Source organism: Aricia agestis, chromosome 13, assembly GCF_905147365.1.
Source record: "Aricia agestis chromosome 13, ilAriAges1.1, whole genome shotgun sequence".
Classification (NCBI taxonomy): domain Eukaryota; kingdom Metazoa; phylum Arthropoda; class Insecta; order Lepidoptera; family Lycaenidae; genus Aricia; species Aricia agestis.
In genome coordinates this window covers 10,841,474-10,868,677 of record NC_056418.1, presented here as the reverse complement: position 1 = coordinate 10,868,677, position 27,204 = coordinate 10,841,474, and the positions used below count along the sequence as shown (strand labels likewise).

General features: G+C 37.1%; 3 protein-coding genes across 3 annotated transcripts; 1 reads left to right on the top strand and 2 right to left on the bottom strand.

Annotated features, from left to right (window-relative positions):
• Nucleotides 1-2,480: 2,480 nt before the first annotated feature.
• LOC121733218 (putative gustatory receptor 59f) lies at nucleotides 2,481-5,359 on the bottom strand. The gene is made up of 4 exons (XM_042123401.1): nucleotides 4,430-5,359; nucleotides 4,077-4,145; nucleotides 3,463-3,552; nucleotides 2,481-2,540 (listed from the first exon to the last, which is right to left on the bottom strand). Exons 1-4 carry the CDS (start codon nucleotides 5,237-5,239, stop codon nucleotides 2,481-2,483), a joined length of 1,029 nt encoding a protein of 342 aa, XP_041979335.1. The 5' UTR covers nucleotides 5,240-5,359.
• A 1,219-nt stretch (nucleotides 5,360-6,578) lies between these two features.
• Nucleotides 6,579-11,884, bottom strand: LOC121733275. Its single transcript, XM_042123491.1, has 7 exons — nucleotides 11,730-11,884; nucleotides 10,908-11,014; nucleotides 10,534-10,707; nucleotides 8,257-8,334; nucleotides 7,633-7,746; nucleotides 7,259-7,312; nucleotides 6,579-6,731 (listed from the first exon to the last, which is right to left on the bottom strand). Exons 1-7 carry the CDS (start codon nucleotides 11,839-11,841, stop codon nucleotides 6,579-6,581), a joined length of 792 nt encoding a protein of 263 aa, XP_041979425.1. The 5' UTR covers nucleotides 11,842-11,884.
• Nucleotides 11,885-12,125: 241 nt separating this feature from the next.
• LOC121733273 lies at nucleotides 12,126-15,580 on the top strand. Its single transcript, XM_042123490.1, has 6 exons — nucleotides 12,126-12,135; nucleotides 12,298-12,478; nucleotides 12,666-12,781; nucleotides 12,903-12,960; nucleotides 13,106-14,617; nucleotides 15,405-15,580. Exons 2-6 carry the CDS (start codon nucleotides 12,361-12,363, stop codon nucleotides 15,533-15,535), a joined length of 1,935 nt encoding a protein of 644 aa, XP_041979424.1. The 5' UTR covers nucleotides 12,126-12,135; nucleotides 12,298-12,360; the 3' UTR covers nucleotides 15,536-15,580.
• Nucleotides 15,581-27,204: the final 11,624 nt, after the last annotated feature.

Sequence of the window (27,204 nt, the reverse complement as noted above, 5' to 3'; positions counted from 1 at the left end):
GCTGAAGAAATATTAGACGTAGAAAAACGTTTAGTGACTCATTTATTTAGGCCTTTTTTATCCGGCGAAATTATGACTCAAAACTCGTTTTTTTTCATTAATTGTAAAGTAAATACTTGATTATACGCGATAATTCAGAACGCGGGATTTTATCCCGCGATCCCGGAGGTATGTCCATGTTAACATATACAATTGAGGTCATTCACCCTAAATGGCACTACCTACGCCGACCACTGCTGATGACAAATATACATTTTGGTCGATATTTTATCGACACAAGTTTTAGGAAATGTGCAAGAACTCAACAAAAATCTTACTCTTTTACATGCACTCCAATACTTTATTTCCAAAAGTCACAACTCACAGTACATTTACACAGAATTTATAATAAATAATAATAATATTACGTTGGGGAAAATGTTTCTTCGCATTTTATACTTTAAAGTTTATTTACAATAATGAGGGATTTTCATTTTTATTTTTAACAATTATATCTAGATGGCGTAAGGATAAGCACTTCTAGATTTTCTATTGGTTCATATGGATTGTGTTTCCAAAAAATATCAGTGTACTGTCAATTGTGACATAAATCAAAATATCTTAAACCTAAGCGTTCATTGACCTAAGCTATTAGGCTAGTATACTGGTAACAGTTTAGGAACATGCTAACATAATTTAATACCTGTCAAACAGAAAACTGACAACTGAAAGAGTTTTGGCGGGCATGTCACTTTCAAACTTCTTCTACTTTTTATTTTTGGTGTGGTTTTTATTATTTTTTCCCAAATTGTATTATTTGGGTTTTTGATGTTAAAATATTAGCCATTAAATATCCGTTATCTTGCACAAGTGCAGGTAAGATGTTGTCAAAACCAAAATGTATAATTTCTGTGACATTTGGTGTGAATATCGGTAAATAGGGCTATTTCTTCCGTGAGTTTTAGCTAAAACATCGTCATAATAACTTTGTTATCCTATTCATTGGAATATTATTGCGTCTTTTTCAAATTGAAATGTATCAAGTTTTACATTCTTTTGCCCAGTTTTGTATAGCAATTATTGATAGTATTCCCTGGTACATTGAGGTACTATAATACTTTATCTATGCCCCGTTACCGGTAGTTGTCTACCCATACGCCATCTAGTTACTGAAATGGAAACTGTTTGACAATCAAATTAAAAATATAGGAAAATCCCTCATTGATTGACATAAATGCCATTTTATTCCATAACTTTTTGCCATCTTGTGGTAGGGACATGATCCCATTGCTATAAAAATTTTGGGGCTTCTGATGAAAAAACTGCGACAAGTGGTTTTGGCAGTCCTCTTGTAACGATTAATGTCAACCTGACACTGCCTTAGGACTGCAGCGACTGAAACAGGTGGAAATCTGAAGGTGCAAGGTCAGGACTATACCTACGGCACGGGGCGGCGGATGCATTAATTAACACCTCCCAGCCAATCTCCCGTAACTTTTGCTGAGTGGCTAAAGCACAGCCGAACATATAACCTCCTCGTTTTTTTGGAGGCTGGTTAAAAACCACACCCCTTCTGTTGATTAATTCCAGCCGCTTTCTCTCAACTTCTTGCTTTATTCTCATCAGTTGTTCGCAGTAGGTACAGTTCAGAATCGATGGTCCTGCCTGGCGGTAATAGCTCATAATGAATAATGCCCTTCCAATCCCACCACACACAGACCACAGTCAGTGGCGGATTTACAAATTTGCCGCCTGGAGGCTGTTCAATTTTTGCCGCCCCTATAACTGACCTTTGAAATTCAATAAGTTAGTTTATAATAGTTCACAATCCCACCAAAAACATTTTTTGAAAATTTTTGCTGAGACGACCACACAAGGTTTCACCCTGTGCGGTAGCGAAACGGCGAAGCCTTACATATTTACTGGTATGTAGAATTAATTGTTTAACTTAGGGTTAGTATACTTAGGCCGTGTAGTTTCAGACGCTTGGCTCTTTTTCACAGGGTAAACCGTAAACCCTAACTGTGGGTGTCTCGGCAATATTTTACAATAAAGGTTTTTGGTGGGATTTTTTATTTCTGTAAGATAAAAAATGGGGCTAAATTTGCCGCCCCTCTAAATCTGCCGCCCTAGGCTCCAGCCTACTTATAGCCTATTGGTAAATCCGCCACTGACCACAGTACAGCATCACCTTGTTGCGAGCTGACCCGGGTTTCGCCGCAGTCTGTAAAGCCTGACCGGCCTTTGAACTTCTTGACGTAGGTACGTGATCCACTTTTCATCACCAGTTATCAGCTTCTTCAAAAATGGTTCGGTTTCATTACGTCGTAATAAAGAGTCACAAATGAGTACACCACATCAGAGTATTAGCACAAAGAAGTCGCAAGTGCGTTGCAGGTAAATCGAAATTAAAGGTACTGTGTATTCTATACATGTTTTAGTGAAGGTTTTAAAGGTTGCATTTCAGAAGATAAAGTAGCTACTGCAGGTATCAGCAGCCTTTAATCACTTTTATCGAATTGAACTAATATGATCATATACATCATTGCCGAAGCTAGCATCTGAAAAAAATAGAAACAAAATTCATTGATCACGAAAATTCACGATTCCTGAATTTGAATACTTATGCTGATTTACTTATACATTGAAAGGTTATAGTTGGCATAACGGACGCCAAAGTCAATGGTTCCGACACTGGAACAATCTATGAAATAAGGGACTTATCTACCCTCAGAACATTATTTCTAAAATCTGTGTATCTACCGTATATGCCGTATATATGCTGTATCAATTATGCGCAAGAAAAAAAATTATGAAATCTTTTCAATTTTTTAATTGACAAAAGTCAAGAAAGGCAAACCTTACTCCTTAGTACGGGCCCCCAAATTTTTATATGGGGCACCGCCAAGGCACGCTACGCTTCTGCTATGGATATTAAACTATGGGTACTGCAGTAGCTCTACCATGAGTTTATGGCTATAGTATTTATCGATACTCGATACCAACTATAGTTCTTGCAATCTATGAGTGCGCGGCGCCCTTAGTTGTATTGGTGACCATATTATTATCTATACACGCGTACATGGCTCGCTCGCTACTGACTGTTGACTGTTAGGTACGCACACTAACGAAAATGTATATTCGTATTTCCAACTACAAATAAAGGCTACGCGCGGTCGTAGATTGCAAGAACTATACTTAAATTTGGCGATGGCGATTGGCGATGGCGATTTTAGTTCCGTAGTTACCGCTAGAGGCGCTGTAAAATTTGCCATACTAAAAATTTACGTAGTCGGTATCGAGTACTGATAGATACTATAGCTTTAAACTCATGATTGATGGTAGAGCTACTGGATAATCGATAGTCGATAGCATTGTATCACCAATATAGGTAATGCTCCGTGCCGATTCAGCGCCAGAATCAGTAACATCTTTGCCCGCTGCATCATTAAAATCGGCCTTAAAATAACTTTGAATTCTTACATTAAACATCAAGGTCGCATCCACGGGGAAGTACCCGTAAAGTGTTATTTCACTTCCTTGGAAATTCATCAGAGTCGCGAAATGCTGGATCTGAAAGAAATTACGTAGGGTGTGGAAAATTCGTAATTTATACTCAAAATTATTATTATTATAATAAGTGCGGCGGTTGCGCGAGGGCCCGATCTAAAGGGGGTCGCGTCGAGGATTAGCCCATTAGCCCAGACCGGCAAAAATTATTTAGGTATTCCTATCTTCCAACATACAGCCATCAGGCAATTAGCCATCCACCACCCAAGTTGGAAAACCTACAATAGGTTGGATAGTAGAAATATTTACGTACAGTACTTAAATATTCCCTCCTATATTATCTCCCAACAAAACTAGCCCATGACTTATTTGGTTTTCTGTATGTAGGTACTCGACCTACTCGTAGAAGGCGGCGAAAAGTATCTTTGCCCAGAATTAACTGGCGCGAAGGACCACTCTTCGCACAGTTACATGAGTTACACGCACAGAAATACTAGATCCATTTCTGTGGTTACACGCATAGTATACGCTCAATAGCTCTTCTTGTTGGTGAAGAATACTCAGTAAAGTCATAAGAATTTATCTACCTCTGCGAGGCACCGTGTGTCTTGTTTCTCCGTGGGTATGCTGTGTAACGTTTGTCCAATTTTCAGGGCCTGAAATAGTAAAAAAAATATCTACTCATTTTATAATACACACAACTCACAAGCCTCTAAAAAGTATGTTTTCTATAAGACCGCAGAAGGTACCTAAGTAGGTACCTAAGTTGTTTTTAGGAGACACAACCAAAATCTCACAGTATGTACTTTGGTGACCTAAAATAATGACAAAGAATAAGGGTATCATCATTAGGTATGTATTACTTACATATACCTATCAAAAGAAGTACTTACATAACTACAGTCTACATGTCAAAAGGGCAACATAATAAAATACTAACCTCCATCTTCAACAAATTACCAGAATACGACAGCGAGTAGATTTTTAATATCTGATACATGATCCACACGGAGCAGTTGACGAGGTCGTGTGTTGTGGTAGACCTGGAGACTACACCGTGGTATATAATGTGGGCTTCACTCACTATACTATGAAAACATTGGAGGGTAGTCGCTAAAATCGGTCCCTGGAACGCTCTGTTAATTTTACTCTTGATCTTGATAGCTTTGATGTACACTAGCTCCATCTTCCGCACCATACTGCAGGTTTTTGGGTGCACGAACAGAATGCTATTTTCGCTTGCTAGCAGACGGCATTGCGCGTTTATATTCGAGAGGAGAGCGATAACCAGCATCACGTAAGCGAAGTAGAACGCTAGGTATACGAATTGGATCATCTGAGGCAGATCAAAAGTTATCGTCACCAGTATAATTTTCCATACGCTGTCGCTCCGCGTGAAGTTCACGCTGATTTGGAGCACAAAAACTAAAGCCAGGATATACATTACAACGTTGATTTGGGATTTCAGTCGTCGTAGAATCTTTTGGCTGGTGTCAGTAGTGGGTAGAGCCAGCCAAGTCGAAATGACTGTGTTCAGCATCGACACGAATTCTTCTCTGTTAGTAAAAGTGCAGTAGTAAGCCACTAAGCAGAATAGTATTAGTGTGTTCAGTTCTAGCATGTAGTTAAGTTGAGTCAGCAGTCCTTCCGTCATAGATGCCGCCTCGCTAGATTCAATGATCTCTTGTATATGTAAAATTAAGAATGACAGCATTAACAGAATATGGGATATTCCACACACGGAGTTCATGTAGACTGATCTCTCCAGAGATTCATAGTAATTCTTCGCCTTACGGTATCTGATACTGATAGGGAATAAGCCGCATAGGGACGCCACTAAGTATATCGGTTTGATGATAGTCGGTATATCTAAAGTCGCAGTATACTTCAAATACTTTTTCAAGCGCTCCAACATTTTTAGACCGACACCGACTAGCATGGTTAAGTGATACCGTTTGAAAAGCTCGTGCTTATTGAACAATAACATCTATTCATAAATAAAGACATGAGTGGATGAAGCGGGTAACTAACAATTTGAAAACTATTTTTTTTGGAACGAAGTTCCTTATCGCGCGTTCGGCGTAAATCTGAAGCTAGACTGAACGATATTTGACCTTGATTTGACCTCGACACGTTTTTTATTAGTGCCTGCATGTTAGAGGCAGAGGGCGTTGATAGTAGCTATTCCTGTGCATCATCTAGATGGCGTTTTTTTTTTTAATAAACAGCGACGCGTTGTTAGTATTCCTGGGCGTCAATAGAAGGCGTTTTTTATTTTAATATATTTTTTGAGTGTATATGTAGGTATACAGGTTTTTTGAACATAAGATAGGTGTAACTTCGTTTCATTCGGGTGTCCCTTGACACCTCTCAAGTTGTTTTTACACAAATGGAGCCTCAATTTGTGTAAAAAAAACTTGAGAGGTTATTAAGCACCGGGAAAATTATTTAAAATAAAAAAATGTATTCTATTTATATATTAGCTAGATGATTAAGTAAGTTACAAGGTTTGTTCAAATTATAAAGGAAAAAACGAGTACAATGCTCTTATGTTGTAAAATGTAAGTTACCCACTTTATCCACTCATGTCTTCAACTGTTTTCGATAATATCTAACACGTTACAAGCAGTGCGAGGGTAGTATGAAATTACTGCGCCGTTAAACGTTTTCTGTGACGTAATTTTGATTCGAGTGGTTTTCACTTCGCTCACGCTGTAATTAAGAGCTGCAATTAGAAAATGGCTGCTGAAAGTGATTAATTTACGATGCCTATCTTTTTAGGGCTCTGTAGAAAAAAAGCTTTAACCCTTTCGCTGCTTTGCCAAAAACTAGTTATTGCACCACCTCACTATAAATTTCCGGTAGTAAAAAGATTTTGTTCTGTAATAAAAAGATTACTTATCGCAAACTATTAATATTTATGGGTTCCTACAATATTAAACTACATAATATAATAAAATTAACCCGAAAATCGAATTTAAAAATATATTAAAACAATACAGTTCATCATAGTTATGTAACAACATACAAATAGAAAAATATAATAGCTAATTAAAATGTAAAGAAAAAGCTATCACAAGTAAAATGTTTCATTTTTTTCCAAACAACGCTCGTAAGCACTTCAAAAAACGGAAATTCCCCGATTTCTGTTGGCCTTTGATATTCTTCTCAGTATTTTCTGCGTCACTTGTGACGTCATCTTGCTCTTTAAATTTTGGAGGCAGCGATGCCGCCAGGCTCTTCTGTAAATTCAAACATAAAAATTTAAACTTAATATGTAATTAAAATATTAGAACCACTAAAACCTTCTATAATATTACCATCTATGAACTACCTAGGATAGGCGTGCTAAAACTAGTTAAATAATTTCAAAGCATTATCTGCATTTTGCATAACTTTTAATAGACCAAGAAATAAATAATCGGCCAAGTGCAAAACGGACTCGCGCACGAAGGGTTCCGTACCGGTATAGAGGGAAAGTAGACAAAAAATTCAGTTTTTTTTTGTATGAGAGCCCCCCTTAAATATTTTAATATTATTATTAATTACTAATAATTATAAAGTAAAAATATAATTAAGGAATTTGTGTAAATTTCAAGTGCCTAACTGTTACCATTATTGATTACCAGCAACAAAAGGCCAAGTCTAACTATAGCCATTCTTAAGTTACAGCCTGGAGACAGACAGACAGACAGACGGACAGACAACGAAGTCATAGTATTACGGTCCAGTTTTGCCCTTTGGGTACGGAACCCTAAAAAGCCCATACCTTTGATATAGTTACGTTGATTCCTGAAACTTTGTTGATACATTTTGAAGATTTCTGTGAAATAAAATAGAATGTACTTGTAAATTATTATTATTAGTACCATATAAATCTGTGCGTTCTGGAATGGTTCTGGAGCATCTCCGAAGTTGCAACACTAACTGCCGCAGATACATTGATGTTTAAACTTCAATTTAATGAAGAGTTTGACAGATAATGTATGGGATTTTTGTCAAAATCATTATTAATTTACATTTCACTAATTAATATTTGTCTCTGAGTAGGGCAGTTAAACATAATATTATTCTCTATAATGTCTCATATCAAGAAACACATTTTAAATGCCCATAAAAATGGACATCAAGAAAAAACATTACCCGTGGTATGTTGATGCTGATGCCCGAAGGTCCTCCAACAGAAGCGAAGGTTCTGCACGGCCCGACTGACGCCTTGCGAACCAGCGTCAACGATGTGCTTGGTAGATCTACCTCCTAAAGATGAAGGAAAAAAACTTGAGAGGTGTCAAGGGACACCCGGATGGAACGAAGTTATTTCTTATGTGCAAAAAACTTTGTATACACTCAAAAACCAAAAAAAAAAACAAAAAAAGAGAAAGAGAGAGTATTTTTGCTCTAGTTGTAATATACCGACAGACCGACACTTTTGTGTCGTGTCGTTACAACTTTTTCCGTCTAGCCCCCTAGTTGATGTCCGCAACTCCGTTGCTCAGAAACTCGTCTATCGCGTGGGAACCGTTCATTTTACCGGGTTAAAAATTATACTATAATCCTTTCCTGGTACTCAAAGAAAAATTCCAAACTACTGCAAAATCGGTCAACGGTTTGGGCTTGAAGAGGTGAGACCAGTGCTGACTGACAAGCTTTCGCATTTCAAATATTAGTACGGATAAGAAAGGCGAGACATAAACATATTTTGGTAGTACCATTTTCAGTGTTGCTGATCTTATCGAATATTGTAGTAATGCTATGTTACCGCCTTACCTGGAAAAGTTCGTTTTCCTCTACTCCTCGCTTGTGCCACGAAACTTCTTTCATTTCTGCCACTTGTAATGTAGCATCCTTAAAAAGTAGTATTTTTTTATGAAATAAGGGGGCAAACGAGCAAACGGGTCACCTGCAACTTCCGTCGCCCATGGACACTCGCAGCATCAGAAGAGCTGCAGGTGCGTTGCCGGCCTTTAAGAGGGAATAGGGAAATAGCAAGCGCTGTTTCACGCCGGTTTTCTGTGAGAACGTGGTATTTCTCCGGTCGAGCCGGCCCATTCGTGCCGAAGCATGGCTCTCCCACGTTATGTATATTATGCATTGTAGAATTTGAACTATACAGGGTGTAACAAAAATAAGTGATAATACTTTAGGGTGTGTACGTGTTCCTTGTAGAGAGTTTATTGTGAAAGTAGCGGCGCTGAAAGATCAATTTTTTTTTTCACTTTTGTATGGGGAAACTCGTGACGCTCGGGACCTTGCCCATACAAAAATGAAAAAATATTTCGTCTTCCAGAACTGCTACTTTCACAGTGAACTCTCTACAAGGAACACGTACACACCCTAAAGTATTATCACTTACTTTTGTTACACACTGTATAATATACTCTATATAATATACTAGACTATATTATATAGAGAAAATGTTTCTCAAATTATAGTGTTTGAATGCTTGCAGTTATGTTCTTTAGATGGTTTAGATTTTAGAACAAGACTGTATTCAAAAACAACAAAAAAAAATTGTGGGTAAGGACCTCACTTATCCTTGACAGCGACCAGATATGTGTCGCATAGGTAATAGAGAATATAATAGTCTAACATTCTTAATACATAGCAAAATTTTGTGACGTTAAATAAAATACGTTTCATGCATTTTAATTATTGTATTAATTAATTTACAATTTAACATAAAATGTGGAAGAACTAAGGTACTGGTATTTAATTAGCCAGACTATAAAACAACTCTTTTGCATCAGTTTTAGGGACGGTTCACGCATAGCCGCGTTTATATTTAAACAAACTCTAAGATATGGTTGTACTGTACTCATGATATTCTATAGCCGAGATCGCGAGGTATAAAAAAATTAAATAGCGTTGCCATAGTGACGGCGGGGGGAGGACACGTCCTCATCAGAGGGCGCTTCATACGTGACGCCGCAACAGAACATCTTGTGCACCGCGCGACTGACGCGAGACGCGCGCGACTCGCAGCGACCCAGCCCGCACGCTTCCTCGTCAGACTACAAACAAAATATACAATTAATATACTAATATTGTCATAAATACTGTAAAATGTAAGTATCCATGTCATTAAAAATACTAATTATTCTTCTAATTACTCTTCCTGTAGAACCTTTACGCTGGCTCTACGTTCGTGCAACGACGAATGTAGCAAAGACTGACAGATGTTCAGCACGACTTCATAATTATTATAATACCGTTTACCGAAGGTTCCGGGGGAGACTCCGGAATGAAGCGCGCGTCACGTCGCCGTTAATTCGTGATAATGTGTAGTTGTTAAGTTTATATAATTTTTATGTATGTTAGTCATTAAGGTATATATTGTATGGGCTTACGTAGCCTGATTTAAATAAATAAATAAAAAATAATACTAGCTCACTATCATTAGATGGCTTACCATAATATAAATTACATTTTACAGTGTTTATTTTATGTTTAATTATACTGTAAAGAAGGTACGGGCTGCTTCGCTTATGGCTAGACAAAATAAATACGAATTTTTGCGTTCGTTCTCTCAGACGTGGGAGAGCCATGCTTCGGCACGAATGGGCCGGCTCGACCGGAGAAATATCACGTTCTCACAGAAAACCGGCGTGAAACAGCGCTTGCGCTGTGTTTCTCCGAGTGAGTGAGTTTACCGGAGGCCCAATCCCCTACCCTATTCCCTTCCCTACCCTCCCCTATTACCCTATTCCCTATTAAAAGGCCGGCAACGCAACTGCATCTCTACTGATGCTGCGAGTGTCCATGGGCGATGGAAGTTGCTTTCCATCAGGTGACCCGTTTGCTCGTTTTCCCCCTTATTTCATAAAAAAAGTCAAGCTCACTAAAGCGTGACGTTCATTAGGCTGCGTTTCCACTGAAACGGAGCGGAGCTTAGCGGTGCCCGAATTGACCAATCGTGCTATTCCAGCGGAATGACAGCGAAGATTTCGAGCATGGTTATTGGTCAATTCGGCACCGCTAAGCTCCGCTCCGCTTCAGTGGAAACGCAGCCTAAATAAGGTCAATGTAGTGATAAAATTTTCTTACCCACTCAGATTTCTTTTCGTCTATCTTGCTATTTTTCTGTTTACATCCGTTCTCATCAATTTCTTTTCCATCACCTTTGGGCGGTTTCTTGTCTTGATCTAATCGGGAGTCGGAAGAATGCACCGACTTCACATCAGCAGGAATCGGGTGTGATGAGGGAATGATGACTCCTCTCTGAAAATTTTATCAGGATTCAGGTCAAATAAGATTTTTCGAGTGTATATTATGTCGTATGTGCTTATATCGGTTCGGTTTAGTAGATGTGCGCTTAAAACCTATGAGTGGATATAATTAGTTTTAAAATACCGAATATAATTATTAATTACCAATATGGCCATATATACCTTTAAAAAAGACTAAATTAACTAGATTACCTTCTTTTCCATTTGCAAAGTAGTAAGTTCGATGGCTTCGGATCGATGCTCACTTTGGTGGACACTCACGTGGTGCGTCTTCGCGTCTGGCTTATTTGACACCACAGCTAAAATGTAAGTTTTGATCAAGCTTCTGCTTTTTAAGTATTATACTTACATTTCTAGGAATTTTAGACTAATGTAACTCGCTGGCTGTTGATGTAACAAGAAAGTTTTCGACGCACGTGTAGAGTTGGCCCTACGATTGCTCCTCTTGCCAGTCGGTCAGTCGCCCGTTCCATTAGGTTATAGGTTATAGGAAAAAGTACTCTAGTGTAATGCGCACACACTTTTTTTTTAATGAAATAAGGGGGCAAACGAGCAAACGGGTCACCTGATGGAAAGCAACTTCCGTCGCCCATGGACACTCGCAGCATCAGAAGAGCTGCAGGTGCGTTGCCGGCCTTTTAAGAGAAAATAGGGCAATAGGGGAGGGTAGGGATGGGAAGGGAAGGGAACAGAATAGGGGAGGGTAGGGAAGGGAATAGGGTAGGGGATTGGGCCTCCGGTAAACTCACTCACTCGGCGAAACACAGCGCAAGCGCTGTTTCACGCCGGTTTTCTGTGAGAACGTGGTATTTCTCCGGTCGAGCCGGCCCATTCGTGCCGAAGCATGGCTCTCCCACTTTTAAACAACACTTCGAGTGTAAATAGCTCCTGTATAGCTAGCTCGGATTCTAAAACTGGCCACAGTCAAAGAAATTCGCGTGACCACCTATGAATTCATCTAGGTAAACCAATAAACTAAGTCAAGAAGTCAAGACATAATAGTGTGATACCTACATGGAGCTATAGACATTTTCCCCTTAAGTGGTTCTGTTTCATGTTTCTCTAATGGTGTCTCCTGCTGGTCTACCACCACCGGAGGATGACTTTTCTCTTGCCCGTCCGCCATATTCTCATATAACTCCTATTACGCATCCATAAGTATATTATTTAATTTTAACAACCCTTTTTTTCAATAAAATTATTAAATAATACTATAAAAACTTTAATTATTTTCAGGGTGTCACTCCTTGGAAATTTGTCATCTTTTTTTACGAAAGAGTTTTTACTGTATTCTTCTATTTTTAACAGAAGAGTTTGAGTTTGAGGGACACAGGTACCTATTTCCAAAATATTTTCCGAATACCATATTTTTGTCATCCAATATCTTTTACGGCCTTAATAAGATGCACCTACCCAAAAGGTATCTTACTTATAAAATATCTACTAAAAAAAATAAAAATGAAATAGAGCAATAGAGCCAGATAGAGCACTACTTGCTTCCTAGACATTTTCTTTGTGAATGACAGTCGAATTTTCGTATTCATCATGTTGTAAATTTTCGTGCGATTTATTCAATTTTCAGAAATACAAGCTGTAAAACAAGTAGTGTGTGTAAACTATCCTCAACATCAAATACGAATATGTAATGGAAAAAAGACATGTTGCGGCGAAACACCTTAAATCTGTACATAATAACAAATTGATTTGCGAAGAAGAAAACCAAGCATTTGAAGAACATTCAAGAATTTATGTTAAACCACTAGGTAAGGCTTGTATTATGTTTTTTTAATGAAATGACTTAGGAAACAAGCGCATGGATCACCTGATAATACGTAATGGCCGCTTCTTTTATATACTAGCAAAACGTCCAGAGGGGTAAAATGTTACCTCCTCTAGTGTTACATCATGCGTTTCCCTCAAACCTTACAATATAAAAAATTGTACTTGTAGATGACACCGATAGGAATATTCATGTCAAGGCTGGTAAAAAAAGACTGGTCATAAGCATTAAACAGAAACCACCTGTCGTAAAAACGTTATACAAAGCAGAAGAGGACAGCGAAAAGGTTATAAAAATATTATTATGTAGCGTTTATAATTATATACAGTATTTGTATTTAAAAATGTATAGTTGATGTTATGTTAATAAGTATTGTCTAAAATATTATAATAGAAACAATTCAACAGATTTCATCTACGAACGATTCTAGACTCGCTATTGGGGATCATTTATCTTCGACGTCACGTAAGTTTTGCAATGTATCGAACACTTAAATCATAAAAAAAATGAATATTCTAACCACTATAACACAAATTTATTATGTAGGTATACTAAAATTCTCTATAAAGCTATGTTTTTTAAAATATAAAATCTTTTTTTCTTTTTACAGATGAATATAAGAAATCTAAAAACAATACCAGTACAACGACTACTACTTCCATCTCAGTAAAACAGGATAAACATAAAATATATCAATATAAAAATACGCAAGTAGAGAGCACATCTTTAAGTACAGATAATTCAGATTCAGTATCACAAGTATCTACGGAAAAGGGTCGTAAGAAAGAGCCATGCTCTGTTTATGCACGGTCACCGCAAATTATGACCTTCCGAAAAATTGAGGACTGCAAAGCTTTTAGAAATCAACAGAATCCAGACAATAAAGAATCCACAGCAAAGCTAGTACATGATCAAACATCACCAACGACAAGTGAACTCCAGAATCTTTATAAGAAAATAAATTACTTGGAAGAGAAAATATTTGAACAAGAAATGGTGTTACGTTCTATTCACAAACGTTTTGCAAAATCTTCTTGTGTCATGGAAGAATCACGAGACAACGAGCCTTATAACGAGCGAGCTTGTTGCAGTTACATAGAGTATAGTCACATCCCTGGAACATCCGCATTTCAAAAGCAGTCACAACAGTCTAATCCGGGACAAGAAAATACTGGCAGAAAACACCACGCAGAGAAATATGGACGCGACTTAACTCTCTACGACAACGTAACAGCACGAGGGAGACGACAAACTGCTTCCGTTCCGGGAAAAAGAAACGATCTGAAACATGCAGCAGATAAAGTCCACAAGATTCGGCATAAACTGAACCCCGTCCGTGATTACAGACTAATGGATACTGTCCATTACTTGGCGCAAGGGGAGTTTGCACCACGAGACGATGGGATCAAACTAACACCATCCCGTGAAGCAGTACTCAGTGATATAATATGGGAGGACGTTTGTCGAACTCACTGGCCAAATACGAGGCTTGCTCGTCAGCATAGAGAACGCACAGACCGGAGGAGCGACTTACAGAATCTAATCGACAGTCTTCTTAGGGAGCGAGTGGCTCATGTTGAACGTAAAAGACGTAGGCATTATCGTATCGTGAAATTAAACCATCGTCACGATACCGTTCGAGCGCTTGGTAAAATCGGCGACATTATTGTAGCGAGCAATAAACACGGCCAGCATTCCAAAGAACAACACCCTCAAGACAATAAGGGAAGTCAAAGTCCTTCTAAATCACCCAGAAGCAAAGAAAGGCTAGCAAGAAGGTCCAGTCACGAACGTGACTCTCCTGGACCGAGCCACAGCATTCGTAAAGAACCGATGTACTGCTATAGAGCTGGAAATTCGCAATTATCAGAATCATCTCACATTTACTATGCCCTAAATCAGAAATATCCTGAAGGTGTGAGCACTAGTAGCGTGGCTAGTAAGGCTCCAAGATTTGTCGCAAAAAAGAAATCGTCGGATGTAAGACATCATTCAGATGTTCATAATCTTGACCATTTTATATTGCTGCCTACACTGGTGCTCCGCACTCCCTCTAATCTGAAAAGACAGAAGAAGTTCAATGAATTGTACCACAAGATATTGAACACACAAATGCAAAAAGGTAATTAAACTACATTTGTACAATCTATACTAATATCATAAAATGTGTAAGTAGGAAATAATATATGCAATAGTATGTCTGCGTTAAAGTACAAAATGACTTCAAAAGTCCCATGGGATTTTGTTTAATGTATATAAATGTTACTGCAAAAGCTCGAACTACGGTAAATCTTAAGATTCAAGACGTGTATGTCCTAAGATTTACCGACATGAGTTGGTAAATGTAAGTATTATTAAAAATACGACGATTTTATCAAACATTTACCATTGAAATGCAGTATATTATGCTAGGTTTTACTTCGTCGACTGGTAAATGTTGGTTGGAATAAAACAATCCACATCTCCACGTCACGACGTCGTCAACGTGAAACGTTGCGATAACGTGGCACGGTACGTTGACGTAACGTGAAAATTCACGTCAATGTAACGTTTTACACGTTACGGTGTAGCAACATTTTGCGCGGGTAGCAGGGGTGACTAACTACCCGTAAGTTGTACTATTATCTATTCTCAGGTGCCGTAAGAGTCAACATGTACCGTGCCTTAACGTAAATCCTAAGATTTAACAACTATATTGTGGTAAAAGTTCGTATCGAAAACATTTTTGGACATTTACCATTAGGAATTAGATCTTAGGATTTATTGCAGTTCGAGCTTTTACAGTAACATTAACACAATGTATGGAAGATGTCTGTGAGACGTCTTATACTGTGATAGATATAATACTTGTCGCTTAATAATAAAATAAAAACTTTGCTAGTTTGTCTATGGAATTTTATCTATTTCAGACCGAAGTGGCGTAGCACGAAAACATAATGATACCAGTAACCTACGACCACTCAAAAAGGATATAGGACTTAACATCGACATAAATGTATCAGAAAGTGACGAAAAACTCCTAAAAAGCGAGGAACTGTGATTTAAAAACTTACGAGTAACAAATAAATCAATCACATTTCATTGAGATGAATATCTTTTTCTTTATCATAAAAGCTTATTGTAGTAACTTCAGTCATAAGCTGAATAAACTTAAAATTATATTATAATACAGTTAACGAATATCAAACCTGCAGCACGAAATGATTTCGATTTCTGATAAAATATTGGCGTATCAAAGTCTATGCACCCGTATGTACATTGGGCTTTGATGGATAATCTGATTGCCATCATGATGATGAACTGTCGAAATGATAGTATGCAAAGCTTTACATTTATGTTGACAATCATTACCATCATGCCCAAGCCCCAACGTGTGCTGGAGTCTTAAAAGTAATATCTAAAACAACTAAAGCTAAACTTAATGATAGTTATTTAAAAAAAATTAAAGCTGTGTTTGTATAATATTAATTATTGGTGAAAGCCAGTCTGATGTGTCAGCCAATATGTTCATCAATAACACAAGGTGGTATGAATGTTGTATTTACACCGAAAATGCTGAATCAGGTAGGGTAACCGTGTAAAGTGCAACTTTATTTAATTAAATGGCTTGGCCGGCTATTTTAAACTGTAAGTAGTGTTATGTTCTTTGTGAAATTAACCAGAAAACGAGTGGACGGATTTCTTGATGGTAAGCAGCAGCCATTTATGGGCATAAACACTCGCAATGATAAGATATGCTTATAACTCCTCTAGTAATGCGAGTTACATTATTTATTTATTATTAGAATTTCAAATTACAAAGTTCTTAAAGATTGTTAGATAAATTGAAATATTTTATGGATAACTCAACTTAGTAAAAAACTGTTTAAATTTTAGTAAAAGTTAAGTAACTATAAGTTAAACAGTCATGCTTACAATAGATAAACCTATGGTGCAGGGTGTACCTATTGTTCGCAATTTTCTTCTACCGTGTGAATTGTTACACTTTTTTCACCTTGTCAGTTCGTACGCGATATTGGTCGACGATATACAAATATTATCTGTTTCTTCAACATACAAATTGTGTCGAAAGTAGTTACATGTAGTCATGTAGTTAAATATTGTGAGTGTGTGACATGTGCAAGGACGATTATAATTTAATATCACAGCTGTTATGAAGCTAATAATAAGCTGTATTGATTGATTGCAATATTATGTCTTCTATTAGAAGGTTATTAGTGTAATAGGCTTATAACATTTTAAAGACTTTAGTTGTTTTTTTTTTTTTATGATATAAGGGGGCAAACAAGCAAACGGGTCACCTGATGGAAAGCAACTTCCGCCGCCCATAGACACTCGCAGCATCAGAAGACCTGCAGGTGCGTTGCCGGCCTTTTAATAGGGAATAGGAAAATATGAGAGGGTAGGGAAGGGAAGGGAATAGGGGAGGGTATGGAAGGGAATAGGGTAGGGGATTGGGCCTCCGGTAAACTCACTCACTCGGCGAAACCTTCCTGTGAGGTTTCCTGTGAGGACGTGGTATTTCTCCGGTCGAGCCGGCCCATTCGTGCCGAAGCATGGCTCTCCCACGTGCAAATTGTTTAATTAATAATTTTAAATACTTAGTTTGTAAACAAACACGTTGTTTGTTTACAAACTAAGTAAAGTACTCCCAAATTAATAACGCGCATGGAAATCTTCGCTAATTGTCGTAATCACGAAAACATCCGAATATTCTATGAAACGTAAGAGCCCCAAACAATGCACTTGCATTTTGCACCTTGTCCAAAGGAAGTAGAAGTAAATATCAGGCTGTCCACTGTCGCTGGTCCGTCAATGTGCTAAACCGTTGCGGCGTTACCATGGTAACGTCCAAGCAACGTAAGGCGCCTCTGCGTCGCTGCAAAGCGCTGTTTTTCTTAAATTTAAGTTTAAAACAGCGCTCGCAGCGACGTCTTCCGACGCTCGGGAAATACGACCGTTGCCGAAAAGTTACGAAAATTTCTATGCGCATTATCACTTTGGGAGCACTGTATTTCGTTATGTTTTGTGTACAACCATGTAAAATAATTATCATTTGGAGATATTACGGAAAGGTTGGAGCAGAGGTCGCTACTAGTACTAGCACATGACAGTAAATAATCCGACCAAAATCCGACATGTTGCACACGTCATATCAAAATATTGACAGAAATGTTGTTAAACGTCGAGCAAAACTTTTTACATATACCCCACGTTCCATTTGATGTTAAAAACGATCAAAACTCTAACAGTAGAAGGAATTTTGAGCGTTTTCATAGTTTTTAACATCAAATGGAACGCGGGGACTGTCTATACTGGTGCTGCCGTCTAATTTAAAAACATTGCAATAATAAGATATCTGACATTACAGAAAATGTTAAAATCTTAGGAATTAATACTTATAGACTCTAGAAGGATTTTCTTTGTACACTTATGAGTATTCTTGATTCGTAAATTATTATTATTTCAGGTAGTTGCATGTATGTTAAATGCACAAAACAGTAGATAGAACTATAGAAATATTTCATATATTGTTCAAATCGCATAAGTAATTACGTTTAATGTTTCATTCGCGTTGATTTCAAAATTAGGTGTTGTGTGTCAGTAGAACGAATCGGTGAATATTTGATAAGGATAGCTCAAGCTTAAGTGCTAGAATATCGATTTTATACCCTACAGCAGGGGTTCCCAATCTTTTTCAGCCTGCGATCCAGTTACACGTCATAATATTTTGTCACGGCGTAGAGTAGGGACTCTACCTAGCTTTTAGAAAAATATACTAACATAAATAAATTCCTTTAATGATTATAGTCAGGTTATAAACAGGTAAATATGCAGTAAGAAACAAATATTTAATTATCTACCTGCTTAAGATAAATAATATCATAATTTTATTTTTCAATATTTGTGGTTTCGGATAATGATGGAGGATCGACTGACGGTGCCTCTCTTTCCCTTCCACGGCGCACACTTTGGGAACCCCTGCCCTATGAGCATGTTTTGATGACCTGCTGCATTTATTTTACTAGAAAATTCTCAAATTATATAATTTCTCACTATTTCTTTCCTTTATATCAAAGTCATAGACTTTATGTTTTATGTTGTGTCTGTGTTTTGTTGAGATTAGATTGATATACGCACGTAATATTAGGTAACAGCTATGTTTATGTTTTGTCAGGTTGTCTGCTAAACCACATTTCGAACATAGGTATCAGATAAAAACTGTATAAAATTGTCAAGTGTATAAAGGAACAGCTAGCATTTATATTTGAAAATTCCAAGGATGTATCAGCATTATCAATTGCAATAGGAGTTCATTCGGGACTTTAAAGGTTCATAAGGACGTGTTATTCAGGACTAGGTGATCAAAACAGACATACCCTTATAAATTACTCGTATCAAATAACCTGCCAGTGGAGTCAAGTAATAGTGAGAAAGCAATGGATTACGACGAGGCTTCAATATGGAGAGCGTGAGGAAGTGGCTGTTGGAGCGGCAGGGGCGGAGGAATGGTCTGTTCGTGCATTGCAGCCCGCCCAGACGTAAGTAAACATATCACACTTAAGGTGCTCCCCCCTACGCAGATGTCAAAATTTACCGTTTTTAAAGTTTAACTCATAATTTGAAAACTATCTTATTATAATAAAAATACAGCAATAATCTTCAGCATATGAACATTCCTTTCTCTGTTATTAATTTCCTATTTTTGTTTTGTACTCAATGTTTGTACTCATGATATCAGCTTCCAAAGTTATACCTACCAATGTATTTAAATTCAAGCATACATTCAGCATCTCCCTATAAGTATTTACAAATTACGTTTATTTGAAACATACGCCAATAGATCGACTATTTCATTAACTACATATTTGCCGTTTGAATTTTTAAGGACAATTTTGAACTAAGATAAGCAAATAAATAGGTTTACGGTGCGATCTCGGCAACGCGGCAAATGTATGGTCAAGGTCGTTTGCTCAGGGGATGGCCTTAAAGAGATGCGCTAATTGTTAGGCAGCACTGGGGTGGTTTCGCTTTTGTATGGTATTAGGTATATCGTATAACCGATATCGTATTTAAATCCCGCAATATGCACGCATTGTTGGGCCGCAGCGGGGTGGGCTGCATTTCCCCTGCTATCGCAGTGTGCGATAGATCTTTTTTTTTTTATGAAATAAGGGGGCAAACGAGCAAACGGGTCACCTGATGGAAAGCAACTTCCGTCGCCCATGGACACTCGCAGCATCAGAAGAGCTGCAGGTGCGTTGCCGGCCTTTTAAGGGGTAATAGGGGAGAGTACGGAAGGGAATAGGGGAGGGTACGGAAGGAAATAGGGGAGGGTAGGGAAAGGAAAAGGGTAGGGGATTGGGCCTCCGGTAAACTCACTCACTCGGCGAAACACAGCGGAAGCGCTGTTTCACGCCGGTTTTCTGTGAGGACGTGGTATTTCTCCGGTCTTTCTTCGGTTTATCTTAAAAAACGTTTGAGCCGCCGGATTATAATGTGCCTTTAGGCTCAAAGGAACTGAATAACGTTTACCAATAATTATTAATTTTATTTTAATAGCTCTTTAATTTAATAGGCATTTACAGTCTAAAGTAAAAAACTACGCACTTCAAAGTCAAAAATGGTAAACACCTTCCACTGTCCACATAGGAACCTGTTTTGAAGTTTTGAAGAATAGTATTCCAGACGGACGTCTCGTGTAAAGCCAACTTAGTAGTTTGTAAGTAAACTTTACAAAGCCCTTCGCTAAACGTGTTAGGGCCCTTCCACACACGACGTTTTTTTACGCTCGTTTGTATCGATACAAACACAAGTTGAACGCTCAGCAAACGCAAGGAAGCCTAAAGTTTTAAACTTTATACCTGCCAAAACGCGATTAAAACGCGCAGAAGACGAGCGCATCAGAAACGCGCGTCGTCAGTGCGCAAAAAATACGTCGTGGGTAAAGGCCCTTAGCCGTCTCCGTTTCACGAGCGTGTCTGTAAAAACCATTACACTCATGCCTCTGACACACATGATAGTTTATTTAAAACAGAACGATACTGTTTAATTAATAACTACATTATGTTAGCCGGAACTTCATTTTGGTGAAATTCGTTAGTCTGGAAACGTACAATTTTCGGGATAAAAAGTATGCTATGTTCTCATCCGAGACTCAAAAAAAATTCGTACCAAATATTATCAACATCTTCTGTGGTTAATATAAGCGTAAAGACGTGGTAAAGACTAAAGAGGTAATGGCCGATTTACACGGGTGACTAAAGCCGCACGATTTCCGCCGCGCGGCGAAAATCGACCGTGTAAATGGCAATTCGACTACACCGCATGCGGCTAAAGTCGCAAGCAATATACGTGGGAGAGCCATGCTTCGGCACGAATGGGCCGGCTCGGCCGGATAAATACCACGTTCTCACAGAAAACCGGCGTGAAACAGCGCTTGCGCTGTGTTTTGCCGAGTGAGTGAGTGAACCGGAGGCCCAATCCCCTAACCCCTACCCTATTCCCTTCCCTACCCTCAACTATTCCCTTCATCTAAATCACTAAAAACAGTTAAATAATGTAACTTAAGCAAACCTTTTTTGATGTATTGCTATAAAAACGAACTACAGCACACCTTTAATTCAAAATTAATATTAATAATTTAAAAGAATAGGGAAGAATTATAAGTACAAATATTTTTTTCAAAGAAAATTATTAAATACTTATGATTTTTCCTGTCATTTGTAGCATTTCTTCTAAAATATTTAAAAATAAAAGAATATAAATCATCATTTTGAAACATCTCTTAAGTAATACATGAAATATTTCGAAAAATATAAAACACGATGTGACTCCATTCAAATTTTCATAAATCTTGTAATTACATGTAAAGTATTAATAACAAATATAATCTAACGTTATTGTTTACCTTAATAATATGAAATAAGACAAAAATCACTACAATATGTAGTCAAAAAATAATTTGTTGCATTTCCAATTGTACTGCTTCGATCGCGGGCGCAACCACTTTAATGGTTCTGTTTTTTTATTAAAAATAATAAAATAGTTTGTTCCAATGATTAGTTCTAATTTCCCTCACATTTCTCCTTACTTTCACAAAGTTCTAAATTATTTTAGCGAGAAAACTAAACTTTTGTACCTTTTTTTATCGCGGGTGCAACCATGGCAATTTTCCTTTAATAATGTTTGAAAAGTATTTCAAAATTGTTGTTTTTTTTGCACCAAAATAGAAACTTATGTTATACAGTCAATATTATGTAATGAAATTCAACTTCGAGATAGTGATTTAGAGTAAAAATGATCATGTGTGGCATAAGCAGTTTTTCTCGCGCCGTTAGATGATATCACTTCAAAATGCTCTAAATCATTCAAATTACAATTTTTACTCATAAAAGTTCTTTTACTAGTAATTAAACATATATACTTTATAAATTTGTGTTGAGGGTCGTCTCTAGCGGAATCGTCCATAGGCAGAAAGAATGACAAGCAGATACTTTAACGAATATTAATTACTTAACTGTGATTTAATGAAGAGTTTGATATATGAGACACATATCAAAATCTTCATTTAATTTTAATAAAGGTAATCAATATGCATTTCTGAGTGCGGCGGTTAGTATTTTTTTAATTATTTACTGAACAGGGATGTTAAAACCACACTTTTTAAGGCGTATTGCCTCGGCATGTACATTGTACACCTGCCAGCTTTGGATAACTTTCAAACAAAAGTCGATGAGCCGTAAAAGAGTTCAGTATAATTGTTTTTTAAGTTGCGGCTATGTCTGACGACTACTACAGATCTAATATACGTGCGATGGATTTTTTAAATCTCTGCCTGTTATGGTTACATATTATATGCCTGAAATAAAGACCTTATATTTATTTATTTATTATTATTTTCTGTTATCAAGCGTGTATCCCAATCTTAAAGTAAGTGACGAAACTAGCCGTGTACTAGTCGCGTGCATGTCATACAACATTTCCTGAAAAATGGGCTTCGAACAGACGTTAGGCGGCGGACATTATGCATGTAAATTACACCCATTACATTATTATATCGTGGACAATAGATTTAATATTATTGTTTTGTAAATAGTATATTAGATACCTAACTATTAAATATAACTACTAAAATATGCAAAATACAAAAAAGTACCTTAGTGAGTGTTCCTTTCCCGACAATAGTAGATTACAGGCTTTTTATTTGAATCTATAGTATATTCCTTATTGGCACTCTTTTAGTTTTCATGAAAAATACGAAATACAAACTTAGCTAAGTACGTTAACGTTTTTAAAACTTTAGCGCCAGTCAATCAGATACTACTTTTTCCAAAGAATATTTCAAACCGTCTTATGATTTATCAAAGTAGGCTAAGAGCCCCCTCAGACTGCAGACTTTTAGCCGGCCGATAGTTTAATCGAAAGCTTAATCAGTACGAAGACGTATGAAGGTGCACACACTAAACGATTTGTATCGGCCGATAATATGTACTGAAACCCCAATTACGTCAAACTATCGGCTGACTTAAAGTCTGTAGTCTGCGGGGGTAAATCAATAGTGAATTTATCTACTATTAGAGCCCTCTAATAGTAGATAAATTCACTATTGATTTATAATATTCGGACCACTTTATCAAATGTCTCGATGAAATAAATCCGTATGCGGTGCACCCGCACTTGAACTGTGCAGTAGCTGATAAGGGGTTAACCTGTACTTGCTCGATATGAAGATAGGGGCTTTAATGACCCCCATATGACGATAACAATATCAGAGTTGAAGAAAGCAATAATTAGGTATGTTAATTTGTAATTAGCATAAAATGATATGTTCTTTTTTTTCCAAATGTATTATGATCAAGTAACAGACGAAAATGACTGACCAATTTATTTTTGTCATCATAAGTTTCTCATAAGTACGTACATATTCGTTTTCTTTTTGCTTTGAATTTTATTATTTTTAGATGTTCTTATACTTTAAGTATAGAGTTTCTAGATAATAATAGAAGATCGTATAACTAATAATAATCACCCACCATGAATTCACTTTAAAAAACACAAAATGAATCTTGTAAGCTTGGATAAATAACAAAATCTAACTTTTTAAAAGTTATATTTTGTTATTTAGTCAAGTTGCGTTGCAAACCATTTTACGGGCGTGACCGCTGTGAGCCATGGAAATACCTCGACATAATTTTCTGCGGCGTATGAATTATGAATTTAATACCGCTATAAGCCCACACAATAAAAATGTCCGAGTTTTGTGTATGGACGTGACCTTAGCGTGATTTGAGTGTTTTATTGCAGAAAACAAGCGCTCAAATTATTATTTTCTGCAAAAGGAACGGCTCGAAAGTAAATTGTATTAGCTTTGCACAATTCTAGTATTTACTTTGCAATTTTGTTACTGTTTTATTATAGGATATGGATAGTTTGACTTGAAAAGGTAGGCCTAAAATTTCAATAAATCTAGTCAAAATTTGTAATTATCTATGATATAGGTGGACGGTGGTAGTCGGTGGTTGTAGCCAATGATATTCTATGTTACTAACGTAACTAGATTGGAAGTTTACGGTAGCAACGCGTTGCCACTTCGAAGATGCCTGCAGGCATATCTCACATACATAATGACATAAAGAATATATGACTTGACATTGTCTTTTGAACAAAAAAGTGGTTACGCATTTCTGAGAATCTTTTGTAAGACATTGCTACTCTAGTATTTTAGAAACTCATTGGTTGTAGCTCTTTGGCGGCTACACCACGTGGCCACAAGCGTCTGTATGTGAATGATGATAATACAACAATTGACAACATTTCAAAATTTTAACATGGCTTTTTTATTATTTTATATGAAAGTAGACTTAAAATAAGGCGACACGTGTTTCTTGCTTTTTCAAAATTATGTTTTTATGATACCTAAAAAATAGATTTTAATCCTTCGTATTCTAAAGAGACGTAAGCGCCAAGTGACGTCATACTTACGTCTGAACGGTTAATTCCATTACACTTTAACAAAAGAAAAAATCTGTCAATGTAAGTTTGTTACGTTTATTATGACGTCTGTCAATGTCATCGTCAACCTGGAGGATAGGTAACCAATGAGGTAATGTTATTTTTTAGAAATGTCAGTGTTGACAGGTGGTTGACAGTGACGTTTTTGTTTTTATGCTTCATGTTGTCTTTTTAAAACTATTTTACACCAGGCAAACAAACTGTATGATATTATGCCGTAAGTATGACGTCACAGCGTATTTTTCAGTTTTTATTTATTTTCTCAGTAAATAAGCAATATAAATTTTTTTTTAATATTTTTTTGATATCACGAGAAGAAACTAAAGAAACGGTATTTTTTATTTTAAGGCTTAAAAATTTTGAAATGTTGTCAATTATAATAAGATATCATAAACGTTGTAAAACGTAAGTACCTAGTGCTAGAATTTTTTCTTCCTTGTACATTGTACCTTGTATACGGTAAGTATACATATTTTAAAGCGAAAATATTGCAATATTCAAAGTATCTCCATACCAAATTTCAGCAAAATCGGTTCAGCCGTTTGGACGTGAAGAGGTAACAGACAGACAGACACAGTTTCGCATTCATAATATTAGTATGGATACTATGGAAGTTTGTATATTACTAGTTGATGCCCGTAACACCGATACGGCAAAATTCGTTTATCGCGCGGAAACCGTACATTTTTTAGGATAAAAAGTATTCTATGTCTTTTCCGAGACTCAAAGTATCTCCATACCGAATTTTAGGAATATTGGTTCAGCGATTTGGGCGTGAAGAGATAACAAACAGACATACACTCTTTTGTATTTCTCGCGCGGGAACCGTACATTTTCTGGGATAAGAAGTATCCTAAGATTCCTAAGTCTTTTCCCGGAACTCGAATTATCTCTATTATCTCAAAATTAGGTAGCAGACACACTTTTGCATTTGAAAAAAACTTGAGAGGTGTCAAGGGACACCCGAATGGAACGAATTTATGAAAAACGCCATCTAGTTGACGCCTAGGAATACTAACGACACTTATTTAAACGTCCGGTAGATGTCGCTGTTTATTCTCAAAAAACGCCATCTAGCTGACGCCCAGGAATATATATTACCGTCTGCCCCTACTATGCAGGTACTAATAAAAAAGTGTCATTACAACTTACAACTAGCAACGCAACGCGCGATAAGGAACTTCGTTCCAATAATATTAGTAAAGTATGGATTAAAGACGACGGACACTAGTATCAGTTAACTGTTACGAAGGGTAACGTCCAGCTGTAATGCCCCTCGTTACTAATTGACAGTATCGACAGCATCGACTGAGGTCCTTCACCCCTGCTGGCTGCTCTACATACACTAATCCCGTACATCATGTACGATCGAGTTATAGATTTGTTCTATTGTTTTGTATAGACGTATTGTAATGATATAATATTATGATTAAATACCAGAAAAATATTTGTTTATTAGCTTTTGCTGCAATGGTCGTTTTAAATCTTTATATATAAAAATAGATTTTCAATTATGTTAGTAACGCTAAAACTCGAAAACGGCTGAATGAATTGGGCTAATTTTAGTCTTAAAATATTCGTAGAAGTCCAGGGAAGGTTTTAAAGTGACACGAAGTTCACCGGGACAGCTAGTTTAATATAATTATATGTATTTATGGCACAAACCAAGAGGAGAGTCACAACATTTCATGTTAATGAATGACAAAAGTAGCCATGTGGTTTAAACAACCTAACAAGCTTAAGCCGAAGTCTTTACTAGTTGTGACATAAGCCAACTAAATATTTATTTTTCGTTTTTATTTACCTTTATTTTTTGCTAGATAAAATAATAATCTGATAAAATCCACTAGGAAACCTACGTATTGCCGCTGCTATTGATACAATTCGGTCTAAGGCTTCTCAGATAAGCGGCATTTGTCGACGGCAGTCGATGGCAGCCGTCTTCACTTGTCGACGATAAGTGCCGTTTCTCTGTGAGAAGCCTAAGCTGAAACTTATTCGATGAAAACGAATTTTTCCATTTTATAACAACTAGCTTGAAGTAGTAAGAAATTGGTTAAGTAAAATCAAGTCATTTTACATGGTAGTATCGTGTAGTTCAGCTATCCCCAACCCGCGGCCCGCGGGCAGCATGTCGCCCGCCGGGACTTTATCTGTGGCCCGCGTGATGTTAAACTATTTTGGAATTCACGTTCACCGGCAAATTTTTTTCAACTCTTAAACCGTTAATTTTGAACAGCGTTATTTTTAACCCTAAAAATGTTTGTTGCGGCCCGCAACACTAAGATCAAAACATGTTTGTGGCCCGTGTGTAAAAAAGGTTGGGGACCACTGGACTGTAGTTAATACTGAACAATACTATTACGGTATTGTTACGGGATCGCTACTACAGCGTATAATTAACGTATTACCATAAACATTCCATGCGAAATCCTAAACTCGACTTGACACGAACCGTTTTTGTTATTCGTCAACCATTTACCCTTTCTTGAACCACAGATTACTAAACAGTTACTACGTAATGAAAACTATAACTACTTGTTAGAAGCTAAGAAGGGTTATTAACAAGTATTATTATTATCATATTTAATGAAATGAACCAAATATAAGACTGGTTAACTGATAAGTATGGCTCAGTTGGTGGGCTGGTGGTAGCTCTAGCCGGGGGTCGCGGGTTTGAATCCCGCCGACGGA